Genomic DNA, 16,552 nt, shown 5'->3' with positions numbered 1-16,552 from the left:
ATATTAAGAACATCTTCCAATTTAGGTCCAAAAACACCTATGTGGCTATCAAAGTCAGAGCTAGAGTGTCCTCAAGCAAATAACTGCATTTGGCACCAGACACATGACTTTCACCTTTTGAGGCCTCACAAACATCTTTGTCATATGTCTCTAGATCTTGCTGCTTAACCTTCCTCCTCCTGGTCCAGTATTCACTTATTGGTTATCTTATTGCAATATGTATTTAAGTTATGTGTACCTCAATATTGTTTGACCTCCGAAGAAGGCCCGAATAGGGCAGAAATGCATCAGTTCATGTGTATTGGCCTTGTGTTTAGGCTATACTTCATTGGGCCCTTATGTATGTTTTTAACTGTCTTTCTAATAAATACTTGTATTTTTGTATATTATTTTAACTAGGTTTTTAATATTGGCCCTTCATTAGACTTTCTTCTCACCCTTTTCGTTCTTGATTTCAATTTTTGGGTCAGGTTTCTTTTCCCCTCCCTGTGTCTTACTGGGTTGGAAAATACCTGGAGACTTTGGGGGTGGATCCGGGAGAGGGCGGGGTTTAGGGAGGGGAGGGGCCTCAGCATGGGACAATGCCATAGAGTCCACCCTTCAAAGCAGCCAGTTTCTCCAGCGGAACTGATCTCTTTGTCAGCTGGAGATCAGTTGTAAAACTGGGAGATCCCCAGGCCCCACCTGGAGGCTGGCAACCCTAGTTTTCTGCGGTCTTTCTGGCTTATTTTCTTGTCTTCCTGTTATCTGTGATTATGGTCATGTGCTAGTGTAAAATAATTTTAATGATCACTGTTTAATATTTTACTACGAAAAAGTAGTAAAATATTTAGCAATGATTATTAAAATCTTCCCCCCCCTTGCGCTGTCCCAAGGGCTCTGGATGGGTGACAATATGTTGTCTTACTTTCTTCTTTCTAACACTCAGGGCTACTTTTGGGCAGGAATGGGAACGCACAGGAACGGAGTTCCGGCTGGCTTCAGAATCGGCCACGCCCACTACAGCCAAAACCTCTGTGTGGCTACAGAGGGAAGGCCTGGAGAGCGACCCCCCCAGTGACTCCGAGGCAGGTGGACCTGGAAGGATCAGGGAGGCGTTTAAATGCCTCCCTGTGCCTTCCCCAGCCTGTCCAAGGGCCAGCTTGCCCTTCCCTTTCCTTCAAGGGGGGGGTCTTGCCCGGGCTCCCCGCAGCTGTGGGGCACCCGGGCAAGCCAAGGGAAGGCATGGGGTGTGGCCTAATATGCTAATGTGCTGTGCTGTCAGGGGTTTGGCTTAATATGCTAATATGTTTCTGCTGTTGGGTGTGGCCTATTATGCTAATGAGTTCCTGCTGGGCTTTTTCTACAAAAAAAGCCCTGCTAACACTCCTAAGCAGAAAGGTAGTGAACAAGGCCTCCCAGCTCCATAGCAGAGAAGGGATTTGGACCAGTTGTATGGTCTCATCTGTGTGTGCGTGTGTCAAACTGAAGTGCTACGATGGCTTGCACTACATCAGACAGCTGCTGAGGGAAACTTGTTTTTGAATCTTGAGAAACCTGTATAAGGGTCAAGAAGCGACAGTTAGAACCGGATATGGAACAACTGATTGGTTTAGCATAGGAAAAGGAGTACAACAAGGATGTATATTGTCACCTTGCTTATTTAATATATATGCAGAGTACATCATGCAAAATGCTGGCCTGGATGAATCACAAGTGGGAATTAAGATTGCTGGGAAAAAGATCAACAACCTTAGATATGCAGACGATAGATACCACTCTAAAGGCAGAAAGTGAAGAGGACCTAAAGAGCTTCCTGCTCAGGGTGAAAGAGGAGAGCGCAAAAGTGGGCTTGAAGCTCAACATCAAAAAACTAAGATCATGGCATCCGGCCCCATCACTCCTTGGCAAATAGAAGGGGAAGTCGTGGAAGTAGTGACAGACTTCACGTTCCTGGGATCCCAGATCACTGCAGACTGTGACAGCAGCCATGAAATTAAAAGACGCCTGCTCCTTGGGAGGAAAGCGATGGCAAACCTAAACAGCATGATGAAAAGTAGAGACATCACCCTGCCAACAAAAGTCCGCATGGTCAAAGCGATGGTATTCCCAGTAGTCCTGTATGGCTGCGAGAGTTGGACCATAAGGAAGGCCGAGCGCCGAAGAATAGATTCTTTTGAACTATGGTGCTGGAGAAGACTCTTGAGAGTCCCTTGGACTGCAAGAAGAACAAATCAGTCAATCCTAAAAGAAATCAACCCTGACTGTTCCCTGGAAGGCCAGATAATGAAACTGAAGCTCAAATACTTTGGCCACCAAATGAGAAGGGAGCACTCACTGGAGAAGACCCTGATGCTGGGAAAGATTGAAGGTCAAAGAAGACGGGGACGGCAAAGGATGAGATGGTTAGACAGTGTCATAGATGCAACGAACATGAAATTGAGCCAACTTCAGAGGACGGCGGAAGACAGGAAGGCCTGGCGGGATGTGGTCCATGGGGTCGCGAAGAGTCCGACTCGACTGTGCAACTGAACAACAACAACATGAAAAATTCCCCAGGACTAGAAAATTAGCAGCATTCTAGAGAATAGGCTGGAGTAGAGCATTTCTTTTTGATGTGCCTAGATTTTTTTTTAAAAGAAAAAACCTTCTAGAGTCTTTTTAAAACATAAGGGAGCATTCAAAAATACTTGGTGGCTTGGATCCTGAAGTGTACAATCCAGCCATTCTGCTGCCTGCGCAATCCAGGTTTATCTAGTAGGCACTAAAACCGTGTTTGTGGTGAAGGTGGTAGTGGTATTTGGGACCGGAGGAGAAAATGGGGCACAGTACTTTGCATGTATGGATAGGAAAATGTTTAATAAATTTTCATCCAAGATTCATTATTCTTAGGGATGTTTCATGTTGCGTTTCCAGGTGGCTGCTATGGACCCGCTGTATTATTCACAAAATATAGTGAACACATGCCCAGGGATGTTGGCTAATTGTGTGCACTTGTGAGCATGCAAATGGGTTTCAGACATTTAGGGAAAATGTGATTGACCTACCTGTAGTAGAAATGTGTGCTATTACATTTGGTCGCTGCTTTCGGAATAGTGCAAGTGAAGTTGAGTAGCCATGTGAACTTTTCTTGGAGGGATTTGTTGCCTTCCAGAAGGGAAATAGCTAAGGATTCAGCAAAGTCTCAGCAGACGGTTCTCTTCAATTGAGTTGTAACCAGATTTCCTCAATGTCTCAGTGGGCCTAGAGGAACTCACAGGATATAGAAACTGAATGAATTTTGTTGTGTGAGCACATGTTTTCTCAGTGTATGAGCATCATTCTTCTCCTTGTTGTCGTGTGCACCTGAGTCGGGGGAAGAAAGACAAACCAAGCCCTAGTATGCAGTGTTTGGTCAGACAGTGACCTCTGTTTTGTCGCTGTCTGACTGGCAAGGGTTATCCTGTAGTCTGCTCTCAAGGAAGAGGCAAGGTGAAAACCTAATTTCCATCCTCTCTTGGCAAATGTAAAGTAAATGACAGAGATCAAATATAACATTGGAAATATTGATTCTCGTTGTTAACTTTGTCCTCCTTTCTTGTTTGTTGTGCTGGGGAAAAAAAGAACAACTGCTGATTTTGGTTGTCAGGGAAATGTAATCACCGGAGCAGGCTCTTGCATTTCGCAGCCGATAGAAATAGGGCCTCTGTTCCTTGTGCTTGTGTCACTTCAGTGCTTGGGGGCTTTTCCGGTGTGATTTGTGAATTAACGTTTCGTTGGAAATGACCATCACCGTGCAATAGCCTGGAAAAAGTTCTTGTAATGTCTGGTTTTTGGTGTTGGTCGCTAGTACTATTCACTCGCATTTTTTGAGTGTGGTGTCAGACTACAATCTGGGAGGCCCGGGTTCAGATCTCCACTCCGCCAAGAAATCTCGTTGGGTGACCTTGGGCCAGTCACACTCTCTCTGCCTAACCTGTCTTACGGGGTTCTTGTAGGGTTGCCAGCCCAAGGGTCTGGGCAGGGGTTCCCCCGCTTTTGCAGGCTCCTTTCCCACCACCAGCCAGCTGGCCAGTGGGGGGAAACCCTGCCCGCAAATGCCCCAAAACGTGGCACAATGATGTCACCCAGAAAAGATGTCATTGCGCCGCCGACATCGTGCGGTGATGCTCTAGTTTTTGGGCAAAACTCTATGGTAAAGTTGGGGTCAAACTTTAGAATGTTACCCAAAAGCTAGGGTGTCAGGATGTCATCACTTCCGGGTGACGTCATTGCACCACGTGGGCTTTGCGCATGTGGCAGAAGCTCCCGGACAGGCCCTAAATCCCCCCTGCCAGCAGAAAGGTGGGACCTGGCAAACCGTTGTTGTGAGGAGAACATGGAGGAGAGGGGAACAACATAAGCTGCTTTGGGTCCCCATGGGGCAAGAAAGGGAGGGTATAAATGAAATAAATAAATGCGCAAGAGTTTTACACTCTGTTACTTGTAAGATATAGAGCATTAGCTTTGCGTCCAGGAGGCCTTGGGTTCAATCCCTGTCACCTACAGTTAAAGGAACTCAGGTAACAGGTGCTGAAGAAACACTGTCTCTCCCCTGAATTCCTGGTGAACAAGGGCCACTCAGAGAAGATAGTGCTGAGCTGGATGGACCAATGTTCTAACCGGTGTTCCCTCTAAGTTGAGTTACTGTGAGATAGCTCAGTTTTTTAGCCTCTAGCTCACACATTTTTGTCTTCACTCAGGAAGGATGGCTCCAGAGCAAACTAACTTATGCAGTAGCCAAATGACTCGCTCACAGCTTTAATGCCAGTACAAAGTAGAATTTTTGCTTACAAGACTCCGCAGCTCAGAGGGAGCATTGGTCCCGACATTTTGTTCATGTTACCTTCAAGTATGCCTTGACTTACCAGGTTACTGTTTATCTTTGTGGGAAACTTCAAGCAATGTAGGAATATCGATGGGGAGCATACATTGATGTTAATGTCAGATATTTTCTCCCCCTTCAGCAGAGTTTGGCAGAGCTAGAAGTTCTTTGCAAACAGCTTTACGAGGGGACTGACTTAGCTCAGCGAATACAAGCCGAGAAGGTGCTCCTGGAGCTGATTAACAGTCCTGAATGTCTCAGCCGGTGTCAGCTGTTACTGGAACAAGGAACGGTGAGTGCTTGAAAACTTTATGCTAGAATACCTAGCCCTTTATGCTCGTTAGCGAAAGCCCACATGTCAGAAGCTCAGGTCTGTCGCTATGTTAGTACATTCTTTGTCTTTTCATAAGCAGCAGTGTTAGGTTTAAAAGTTTTGTGGTTAGGTTTAAAAGTTGTGTGGGACAGAGCATTTCCTTAGGTTGGAATAAAGATGCCCAAAAGTCAAGTGGTGCATCACCAGAAGAGGAGCTGCTTTTTCTTTCTACTCAGTATATTTATTTATTTATATCAGTTATAGTCCGCCTTCCTCACCGAGACTGGAGGTAGACTACATAGTGTGAATCAGTACAATCAACAGTGTGGGGCATCCGATCAACAATGTAAAGCAAAAAAAATTTGGATTGCTGAAATCCGAAAAAAGAGCTGAAACAAAGCATAAGCATTAACGTGACCAGGGCTATTTTTGGGCAGAAACGCACAGGAACGGAGTTCCGGCTGGCTCCTGAGTTGGCCACGCCCAGCAGGAACTCATTAGCATAATAGGCCACACCCAACAGCAGAAACTCATTAGGATTGGCTACATTAGGGGGGTGTGGCCTAACATGCAAAGGAGGCCCTGGGTTTGGACAACAAACAAGGTAAACAGAATAAGAAGGGAAAGGTGGGTGTGGCTGGATGACCACACTTTTGGTAACATGGGGGTGTGGCCTAATGTGCTAATGATCGGTGCTGTCAGGGTGTGGCCTAATAGGCTAATGAGTTTTGCTGTTGGGTGTGGCCTATTATGCTAATGAGTTCCTGCTGGGCTTTTTCTACAAAAAGAGCCCTGAACGTGACCCATTAAGGGATGCAGAAGTTACATAGTAAGATCATACTTACAGCAACAGATGGTACGAACTATACACACAGTACTATAGTCCACAGTCTCTGTTGCTTTGGCAAAGCAGCTTTCTGATCCGTTTCATTCCTTTGGGTCTAGATTTTGAATGATGCTTGTGAGATATCAACCTATCAAGGTAAAAGTGAACCCAGTCGTTAATACTTGAGAAGAATGTGCTTGGTGTATTAATGGGTACTGAGAGCTGTTTAGTTGGCTTCCTGTTGACAGGATACAGTTTGGTGTAGAGGGATGAAATACAAGTTCTTTTGGGTAAAATGGTAGAAACGTTCTGAGCTGAGTCCAGTACTATAATCTAGCAAATTTAAATCTATGAATTCAAATAAGTCATCTTTCGTTGCCTGTGGACAGGGAAGAGCCCCATGAAGCTGTCTTCTGGAGATAACAGAAAACACCTTCTCCCCCCAACATGCTTCGTTTATCGTCTGAACTGGATAAGATGGGATCAGAATCCAAAGATATCCAGATGTTTAGCGGGATTCCTTTAGTTGGGTGAATCTGAGCCCGTTTCAAACCCTTTACTTAACTAACTGAATGTCCAAAATGGAGGCACTAATATTTGGAACAGGCCTGCACTGGTCTTGTCATGGTCAGAGGCTTCTGTGCCTTGTAGCTTAGCATTCGAGCCAGCTTGGTGTAGAGGTTAAGAGCAGAGGACTCTAATCCGGAGAACCGGGTTTGATTCCCCACTTCTCCATATGAAGCCAGCTGGGTGACCCTGGGTCAGTCACTGTTCTCTCAGAGCTGTTCTCTCAAGAGCAGTTCTCTCAGAGTTCTCTTAGCCCCACCTACCTCACAGGGTGTCTGTTGTGGGGAGAGGAAGGGAAGGCAATTATAAGTCACTCCGAGACTCCTTTAAGTAGTGAAGAGTGGGGTATAAACTCTACCCCTCCTCCTCTGACATCTATGGGGCTTGTGAAGTTTGTTGCCTCCATGGTGCAAATCGGGTCTTCTGGACCTCTCCTCCATTTCTAGTACGTTTATTTGAAAGTGGGAGGGGCGAGGGCTGCACCTGTGTAGCAGAGAGGCTGCAGTAGGGGCGAAAGCTCTGGTCACTGGTCCTTGGCAGTTACGTCATCACAAAGGACCAGGACCAGAGATAGGAGCAGACGGGGAAGTGAAAAGGGCCTTTTAGCCATCTGAGCAGCCCTTGCTATGCTACAAGCCCTGCTGGAGCTGACGGGCATTAGCTGCATCACCCTCCCCCCCAAAAAAACCCCCAAAACCAAACCGGAAACTTCAGGAGGAGGCGACTGCCATTGCTGGTGAGGAGTCTGAGCCAAGTGGCCCCTAAGACTCAGGCAGAGTGGCTGGGGCTTCGGTCTGCTTGCTTCTGGTCACTAATGGTCCTCTACGGCAGTGGCCCACCGGAGGAGTTTCCCCCTGAGTAAACAGCCAGCCCCTTGCCCAGAGAGCTGTAAAGACCAGAAATGGACATAATTCAGAGCTCATTCTAAAGCGGGTTAAAATGAGTTGGTGAGGACAGTTCCATTGGAAATTGTGTCTCTGAGCAGCCAACATACTGGTTTTACTGCATCTCTCACCAGTTTGCTGCAAAAAGACTAACACGGCTACCCGTCTTGATCTATCTCCATGGAAGGCACCAAGGTGTAGAATTTTGCAGTCGTTGAAGTGAGTTTTCCCTATAGAGCTGCTCTTGGGGGTGGAGGGGGTGGAAGGCCTCCCTTCCCGTGGCCTTGGCTTTTGGTGCCTTGTAGAGGGAGAGGGGGATTTTCCTATCTTCCCTTCCCCCACTCCATGATTTTTAGAATCAGGAAGCTAGAATTAGCTAGATTTGAGTCCACCAGCCACCTTAGGGGTCAACAAGATTTTTTTGGGGGGGTGCAAGCTTTTGAGAGTCAGCTCCCTTCATTAGGTACAAGTAGGAATGGAGATTCCCGAGTCTCTGTATCCCAGTCAGAAGGTGGGAGGGTAGCGGCAGAGAAAGGAGTCAGGATGCAGAGGTGCAATGCAGAAAGCCATTGGCTGGACCGGAGCACACGAGAAATGCTTCGGGTCAGAAAATCAGCATATGTAGTGAGATTAGAGTCCTATGTCCCTAGGAATTAATCTGCGTTATCTGTTCCTTATGCATAGCCAGACTGTGTACTAGCCGGCGGCATCGTGAGGCTTCTTTTAAGGGCCTGCGGCAGGCTAGAGATACTGAGGGTGATTTCCCGTTTCCCAGTGTGGGCCGTGCTCGATGGCAGTGGTGAAAGATGGCAGTCATAGTTCTGTTGACCTTTATCCTCCGCGTTCCCTCCCGTGTAGCTGGTGTTTCAGAAGGGAGCCGTAGGAAGGACGGAAGAGGGCCAGTGGGCACCCTCTGGCTCTCGCAGCCATCTGTGGCTGCTCCTCTGCGCTTTTGTGTGAGGCCAGGAGCGACGCAAGAACGTAAAATAACGGAATTTGTGACTCCGCCAAGGCAAGAGCCAGCCCTTAAGCATTTTAATCTTCAGTTTTTTCCCCAAGTGCAGCCGCAGTACTGTGACACGAGCACTGCGCCGCTGGCAATAGCATCACAGCTAGTCTGTGTGACATCTCGCTATGCTGGCAGGGATAGCTGTTGACTCTCAGCCAGTGTTCCCTCTAAGCTAAGTTAGTGTGAGGCTAGCTCGCAGTTTTTTAGCCTTTGGCTCACGCAGTTTTGTCTTGGCTCGGGAAGGATGGCTCCAGAGCAAACTGATAGATGCAGCAGCCAAATCGCTCGCTCACAGCTTTAATGCCAGCAGCTCACAAAGTAGAATTTTTGCTCACAAGACTCCACAGCTTAGAGGGAGCATCGCTCTCAGCCTGAGCATTTTATGTCCCTGCTCTGTAAATCTCAAGATTCGGCTGGATCTTCCCTCAAAATGTATGAATCCGGATCAATACAGATAACAGGAAAGCCTGTTCTTGTTACAAAGACTGTGTGATTGGGTGATACCTAACGGCCCAGACTGTTTTATAGAAACCGTGATTACTGCCTTTGACTTTGGTGCTTCGGCTGGGTGTAAGGCCCTGTCTACATTTGTAGCACTGGGCTGGTGGAATAGACTGCACTGCTTCAGGTAGCAAATAATGTTTTTGAATGCTGTCCTGTCTTTAAAAACGTCAAATGCAGCAGGCAAAGGGCACTGAGTTAATAATATTTGTAATGGTTGTTTTATTGGCTCAGAAGAAGTCTTTTACTGCCGTTTCTTGTTTATTATTTTCTTTATTTAGAGATGATTTGATTAGATATTTATATCCCGCTTTTCTCCTCAGGGGCCGAAAGCCCCTTCCATCGGTCTCCTCTCATCCGTTTTATCCTCACAATAGCCCTGTGAGGTCGATTAGGCTAAAAGTGTATGACTGGCCCAAGGTCACCCAGTGAGTTTCCATGAATCCGTGAGGATTCAAGTCTGGGTCTTCTGGTTCTTAGTCTTTAACCACTTCACCACACTGGCTCTCTGTTGTCGTTGTTGTCGGGGGTCATTTAGTAGAAAAAGAGGTGCAGGAGCTCATTAGCATAACTTATTTGCATATGCCACACCCCCTGACATCACTGGAAGTGTGTTAGAAGGCAACACCCACCGCTCAGGCTCCACCGGACTGTTTTGGATTGCTAGCTATTGGGGGGGGGGATGTGCAGATCCATCCTGGTAGAGGAGGGAGAGCTTGTACCTGAATAAAACTTGGTCTTAAAGGTGCCACTGGACTGTTTTGGACTGGGGGGGCTGGGGAGGGGGGCTCTGCAGCTTGCCTGGCTGCTTCTTGCTCTGACTGAGGGCTGCTGGGAGCAGGGGGTGGGGCTTGTTGCATGTGCCCACCCCGTGGGCTCTTTACTGCCGGAGCTCCTCTCCTATGCGCTCCTGCAGGAAATGACCCCTGGTTGTTGTGTAGCTGTTGACTGCTGTTTTAGATTGTTCTTTTAGGTGATGTATGAAAAAAACATGTTTATATTAAATTCTGGTATTTGCTTGTTTGCTGTGGTAATTTGGTTGTGTCAGCTGCCTTGGTTACCAGGTAGTTTCCCCATGGGGGCAGGCTTGCATGGTTTCGTCATTGCAGGTGTGGCTGCTAATAAAGCGCAGCAGCAGCAGCAGGGCTTCCACATGGCAGGTTTCCCTGCAGTTTCTTGTTGACAGTCCCTCAGCACCTTGCCCCGACCTGGAGAGCCCAGGCAAGCCTGAGCTCATCAGATCTTGGGAGCTAAGCAGGGCCGACCCTGGCAACGCAGTGTTCCCTCTAAGCTGAGTGAGTGTGAGCTAGCTCACAGTTTTTTTGCCTCCTCCTCACACATTCTTGTCTTAGCTCAGGAAGGATGGTTCCAGAGCAAACTGATTTATGCAGCACCCAAATCGCTTGCTCACAACTTTAATGCCGGTAGCTCACAAAAAAGAATTTTTGCTCACAAGACTCCACAGCTTAGAGGGAGCATTGCTGGCAAGTGCTCGGAAGGGAGACCGCCCAAGGAATACCAGGGCCGGGACGCAGAGGCAGGCAACCGTAAGCCACCTCTCTGAAATGTCCAAGCCCCACTGGATGTCAACCATGACTTCCAGGCATACACGCACTCACACTCACAACCCCCCCCAAATAATAAAAAAACCCCAATCCCTCAGCACCTTAAGATGTCAGACATTTACTGTTATATTGACATAAAGTTAAACCAAGATGCATAGCAGGTTCTCTGAATTCCCAGTTTTCATTTAAAGAAGCATAATCTCTAGCCCCTCCCATTGCAGACAGATGCCTTTCCTCTTATATCTCTGCAAGAGAAGAGACTGTTGACTTACTTTTTAAAAAAATGAAAGTTGAGAATCCGAGGAACCAGATATGGATACTGGCATAATGTCATATCGATATAACATTCTAATGCTGTTTGTTTTTTTTTTAAAGCCTCACCCCTGAGGAGGACGTGACTGTCTCAGGGACAGAGTTAGGGAAAATGGCTGCCATGTCAGTTTTTAGCAGGAAAATTTGAATTGTCCTACCCACACAGCAGCCATCTAGGCTTTATTGCAATCTTTCCTAAAGCTTTGGAGCAAAGCAGTTTTGAGAAAAATCATCAAGAAACCAGGAAAACCCCATGAGCTGCTGAGATGTACCACAATACTGTGGGGATGGAGGAAAAAAACCAGTCTTTCCAAACACATTGACCATGGGGCAGATAACCTATGAGGAAAGAAAGCTAGTCACGATAGTAAGGAGGAATATGCATTTACTAAATAGTAATGATTGTGTATTTTTCCCTAGACGTCTTATGCTCAACTTTTAGCAGCAACATGCCTCTCCAAGCTTGTATGCAAAACACCCCCTTTGCCTGTTCAGCAAAGGATGGACATCAGTAAGTATTGCTTATTCCCTCTAATAAACAAATCGCAAATAACTGATCATCCAGACTCTCATGTCTTAGATTACTTGTATCTGTTTCCAAAATAGTTTGTCAGAGAATGATTTGTGATGAAGCATCATCCATAACTTTGTCATAGTAGACTTCTAAGGTTTCTGATTGCTTGAACGGTTAGATTAAGCTGTGACCTGGAATGTGTGCCCTTTGTTGTTGTTTTTTATGGACCATAAAGGCCAGCAGCTGACAGGAGAAGGCTTAAGAAAACTGTGAAGGAGCTTAGGCACAATGATCTGGAGGCAGCTGTGTTAGCCTGTTGCAGAAAAGATAAAGAGGAGTGACATTTAAAGATTAACAAAATTTTATTCCAGCATAAGGGTTTGTGAACTAGGTCCCACTTCTTTAAGGCTGCAGTCACATGCGCCAGTTGAAGTGCAGGGGAAGAGAGGCTATTTAAGAACATAAGAACATAAGAGACGCCAATGTTGGATCAGGCCAAAGGCCCATCTAGTCCAACACTCTGTCACACAGTGGCCAAAAATACCAGGTGCCATCAGGAGGTCCACCAGTGGGGGCAGGACATTAGTAGCCCTCCCACTGTTGGCCCCCCCAAGCACCAAGAAGACAGAGCATCCCTTGCCCCCAGAGCCCCTATCTATACCTTGTGGCTAATAGCCACTGATGGACCTCTGCTCCATATGCCTATCTAATTCCCTTTTGGAGCCGTCCATGCTTGTAGCCGCCACCACCTCCTGTGGCAGTGAATTCCATGTGTGAATCACTCTTTGGGTGAAGAAATTCCTCCGGAGGAATTTGACACACAGTTGTGAGATCACACAGCCCTTTGAAGCTGCGGGCGCAGCCCGTCACTGTGTAATCAGACACGACTGTGGGTGAGTCGTGGTTTTTTTTTTGCTATTTGTTTCCCTTGCGCATAAACGAGCTATCGAAGAATCGCACCTCCACACTGAGCGCCCCCTATGGAGTACGTGATGATGCGCATACTGCGAAAGGGGGGGGGGAGAAACATAGCACGGAGTCGTGGTGGCCTGATCAGACCATCCCGACCGCATGAGAGCGTGCTTGAGCGATCAGACAGGGGAAAGTCCGCCCGTGGCCTGCCTTATCCAGATAACACTGGACTTTCCCCGGTGTCTTTTAACTCCGCTTCCGTGGTGGAGCAGCACGGGTTGCTGAATGACTGCAGGATGCTTGCCAGATGTTGCTGTCTGATTGCTCCCTTTAGATCCGTCAGGCATTCGCGCCTATGTCGGATCTAAAGAAGCATGTGATCGCAGCCTAAATGCAGTGAATGGATTCTCAGTGTGCTGTCATTTTATGTAGGGGGTATGAAAAGAAAATATCAGGGTCAAAGGGGCCTTGGAATGCAGGAAGGACAGGGTGAAATGTAATGATATAAAATCAAAGATCTAATTAAGAAAAATAAAATGATTATTCACTAGTTTTATTAAGCTAGTGAACACCTGTAATAGGTGAGGGAGTTTCAAGTTTCTCTTGAGACAGTTTTTTATACCCTCTACATATAAGGTCTTATTCCATCTGAAAAACTAGGCTCTGTCATCCTATGTGCAATTATTTGGAATGAAATCCCACTGTATTCAATAAAATTCAGTCCAGAGTAGTTACGTTTAGAACTGTAGTCTGGGACAAACAGATATGTTTTGTCAAATGTATTTATTTAGGTGCTTTCTTTAACACTGCTTTTCTCCCCAGAGATCCAGAGCAGCTTACAAAAGTATAGTATAAATAAAAAAACCAAATAGATAAATAGAAAAAACCCACAATAAACTTAAATCACGTTTCAACGAGGGTCACCCTGCCAACAAAAGTCCGCATGGTCAAAGCAATGGTATTCCCAGTAGTCATGCATGGCTGCAAGAGTTGGACTATAAGGAAGGCCGAGCGCTGAAGAATAGATTCTTTTGAACTATGGTGCTGGAGAAGACTCTTGAGAGTCCCTTGGACTGCAAGAAGATCAAATCAGTCAATCCTAAAAGAAATCAACCCTGACTGTTCCCTGGAAGGCCAGATAATGAAACTGAAGCTCAAATACTTTGGCCACCAAATGAGAAGGGAGCACTCACTGGAGAAGACCCTGATGCTGGGAAAGATTGAAGGTCAAAGAAGATGGGGACAGCAAAGGATGAGATGGTTAGACAGTGTTATAGATGGAACGAACATGAAATTGAGCCAACTTCAGAGGACGGCGGAAGACAGGAAGGCCTGGCGGGATCTGGTCCATGGGGGCGTGAAGAGTCGGACTCGACTGTGCGACTGAACAACAACAAACATCCTGGGCAAGCCGTAATCAGATGGCCAAGAACCCAGATATTATTAGCTGTCAGATATGCTAACAAGCATTCCTCTCCCTTTGCTCAGGCTTAAATTAGCTGGAAATGGCCATCACAGCAGGCATCATTTTGATTTGGTGTATGAGAAGGTAACAAAATGAGTGTCTGTGTTGCTTCTTATGAGATATTTGGTATTCAGGTAAAGGGTATCAGAATATTATATGCACAGATCAAAATATTTTAATATGCATGTTCTTTCGTAACTGAGGTGGTACATGTATTGGCCATTTTGCTAGAGTACGAAACGCCTTGTATGAATTGGTTCCATCTCATTTATAAAACCACTGAAAAATCTGTATTAGCATTTGTAACAAATCAGTAATGAAGCGTTATTACACATTTTGGAGAGCTTGAGGCTTAGGACATGTCTTCTGCGAGGGCAGCATAGAGCAGAAATTTATCATGAAATAATTTTGAATTAATGTTTGGTATTTTTGTACAGGAAACTACATACTGAACTATGTAGCATCACGACCGAAGCTGGCCCTTTTTGTGATCCAAGCTCTTGTGCAAGTAATTGCCAAGATCACAAAGTTGGGTTGGTTTGATGTTCAGAAAGACCAGCTCATCTTTAGAGACATTATCACTGATGTTAAAAAGTTTCTACAGGTAAGAGAAATGGACAGCAGCTTCCGTTTAAACACATGCTGAAATTAAATGGCACAATGGTGTCCACTGACTGCTGTATATGAGATCCTAAAGGGATGTAGAATGGGGTAAAACAGTTCAGTGTCCTGCAAATTATGTAATTTAGGAGTTTTTGCAATTCATACAAGAACTGGTTGTACACCGATCTTTAAAGCTGAGATTAGATATGACATCTTTGTCAATAAATGTGAAAATCATGACCTAGGAAATGAAGTGCAACTGGATTAAAAATATGTATGGTCTTATTACATGCAATACATTGACATGAAGTAGATGCAATATTGCATGCAATATTATATCGACAAGGAGCAATATGGGGCTGTTGGAATGTGGTGCCAGAAGAGGCTGTTGGGAAATGGGCCTGAAGATTTTTTTGCCTCAAGTCTTTTATCTTGCCTTGTGTGTACTTGGCCAAGCTGGCCAAGTCTGAAAAATCAGCAGTGGCTGAACGTAGCCGAACTCAGGACACACTATCTTATTCCAAGACACTGAAATGCTGGACAACACATCCAATTACCATGTCAGATTACACAGGGAAGCCATTGAAATTCATAAACATAAACACAATTTCAACAGGAAAGAAGAGAGTTTAAAAATAAATAGGGCATGGTTTCCTGTCCTGAAAAACACAAAATGCTCTATGTCTTACAACAACACTACAGATAAGATTGGAATTTCAACAGCCAATCCATATGCAAAAGAACCTCCTCAGGAAAGCTCCTCCATTAGTATGTCACAGCCTGGGGAAATCCTACAGGATAATGACTCAGCCCTACCCAGCTTTCATGAGTAGATATAAATTACCTGCCTACCATTTTTCTTATCACACTGACATAGAGAGTCACTCCATCTTTCTGTGTTATACCTCTGAGGATGCCAGTCACAGCTGCTGGCCAAACATCAGGTACTACAGTGCCAAGACCACGGCCATACAGGACAGAAAATCTACAACAACTAATGAACTCCAGCCGTGAAAGCCTTCGACAACATATTGTGGTTTTTCCCAGAAATTAATTACAGCAGATCATAGACTGGAAAGTTGATCAGGCTCAAATATGCTAAGCTGCCGTTCTCTTTCAAGGTGTGGCTCTTCAGCCAGTGAAACAGAGTTCTTCATGGCCAGTCAGAAACAGTGTTATGCAGCTCTGATTTAAAAATAAAATGTGTCTTACTGTGGTCTGATTTACACACAAAGCTCATGCTCGTGTTTCTCCATTTATGTCAATACTAGGGTTTTTGCCTTGTGATTCTCATAGCAGAGGTTTGCATATTGTTGCCAACTCTGGGTTCGGAAATACCTGGAGATTTTAGGGGTGGAGCCTGAGGAGGGCCAGGTTTGGGGATGGGAGGGACTTCAGTGGGGTATAACGGGATATAATGCTACTAGCAGTAAAGCCCGTTGTGAAAGCAATACAACGGGATCTAGAAAGAGGCTCTGGGGCAGTGCTCTGGCTTTGGGCAAACAGTGTCAATTTGCTGTGGTGACCTCAGCAGGGTATAATGACAGAGTCCACTGTTTTCTCCAGAGGAACTGATCTCTGCTACCTGAAGAGCAGTTGTAATTGTGAGTGATCTGTAGCCCTCACCTGGAGATTGGCAGCAATTGTTACCCAGGACAAAGTGGCTGGTTTGGAGGGTGTAGTCTATGGCATTCTACCTGTCTGAGGTCCCACCCCTCTGCAAACCCCACCCTCTCCAGGCTCCACCCCTCAAATCCCCAGGAATTTGTCAGCATGTAGTTGGCAACCCCATCTCCTTCCCAGCTAACCATCAACCTACCATTATCTGCCCCTTTGACTTCAGCTGACTTCTGCCCTCCCTTCTGCAGAGCAGTTGTAATTCTGAGTGCTCTCCAGCCCTCACCTGGAGATTGGTAACAATGGTTCCCTATGTGGGACTGACTGGATTGGAGGGTGGAGTCTATGGCAGTGTACCTGTCTGAGGTCCCACCCCTCCTCAAACCTCACCCTCTTCAGGCTCCATCCCTCAAATCTCCAGGAATTTCCCATCTGGAGTTGGCAACCCTATCAGGACTGGCCCCAATGTGTTTTCTCCCAAAGGCCAAAGTAGGTGACAGGACCAAGCTTAGTTGCCTACCAACAGGCACTGAGGGGAATGTAGGGTTGCCAGCTCTAAGGAGGGAAATACCTGGAGGTTTGGGGGGTGGATTCTGTAGAGGGCAGCATTGGGCGGGGGGGACTCAGCAGGTATAATGTCAT

The 16,552-nt window shown here is 46.1% G+C and overlaps 1 protein-coding gene across 1 annotated transcript in view; it reads left to right on the top strand.

Moving 5' to 3' along the window:
• The first annotated feature begins 4,075 nt into the window (after positions 1-4,075).
• Positions 4,076-16,552, top strand: part of RANBP17 (RAN binding protein 17) — a 306,660-nt gene continuing 294,183 nt past the window's right edge. Inside the window, exons 1-4 of the mRNA XM_015413703.1 lie at positions 4,076-4,153; positions 4,965-5,114; positions 11,220-11,310; positions 14,128-14,294. Of these exons, the coding sequence (XP_015269189.1) occupies positions 4,076-4,153; positions 4,965-5,114; positions 11,220-11,310; positions 14,128-14,294 (486 nt within the window). The remainder of the gene's footprint in view (positions 4,154-4,964; positions 5,115-11,219; positions 11,311-14,127; positions 14,295-16,552) is intronic.

This window comes from Gekko japonicus, unplaced genomic scaffold, assembly GCF_001447785.1.
Source record: "Gekko japonicus isolate JY-2015 unplaced genomic scaffold, Gekko_japonicus_V1.1 scaffold552, whole genome shotgun sequence".
In the NCBI taxonomy this organism is placed as follows: Eukaryota; Metazoa; Chordata; class Lepidosauria; order Squamata; family Gekkonidae; genus Gekko; species Gekko japonicus.
This window is presented reverse-complemented; position numbering and strand designations above follow the sequence as displayed.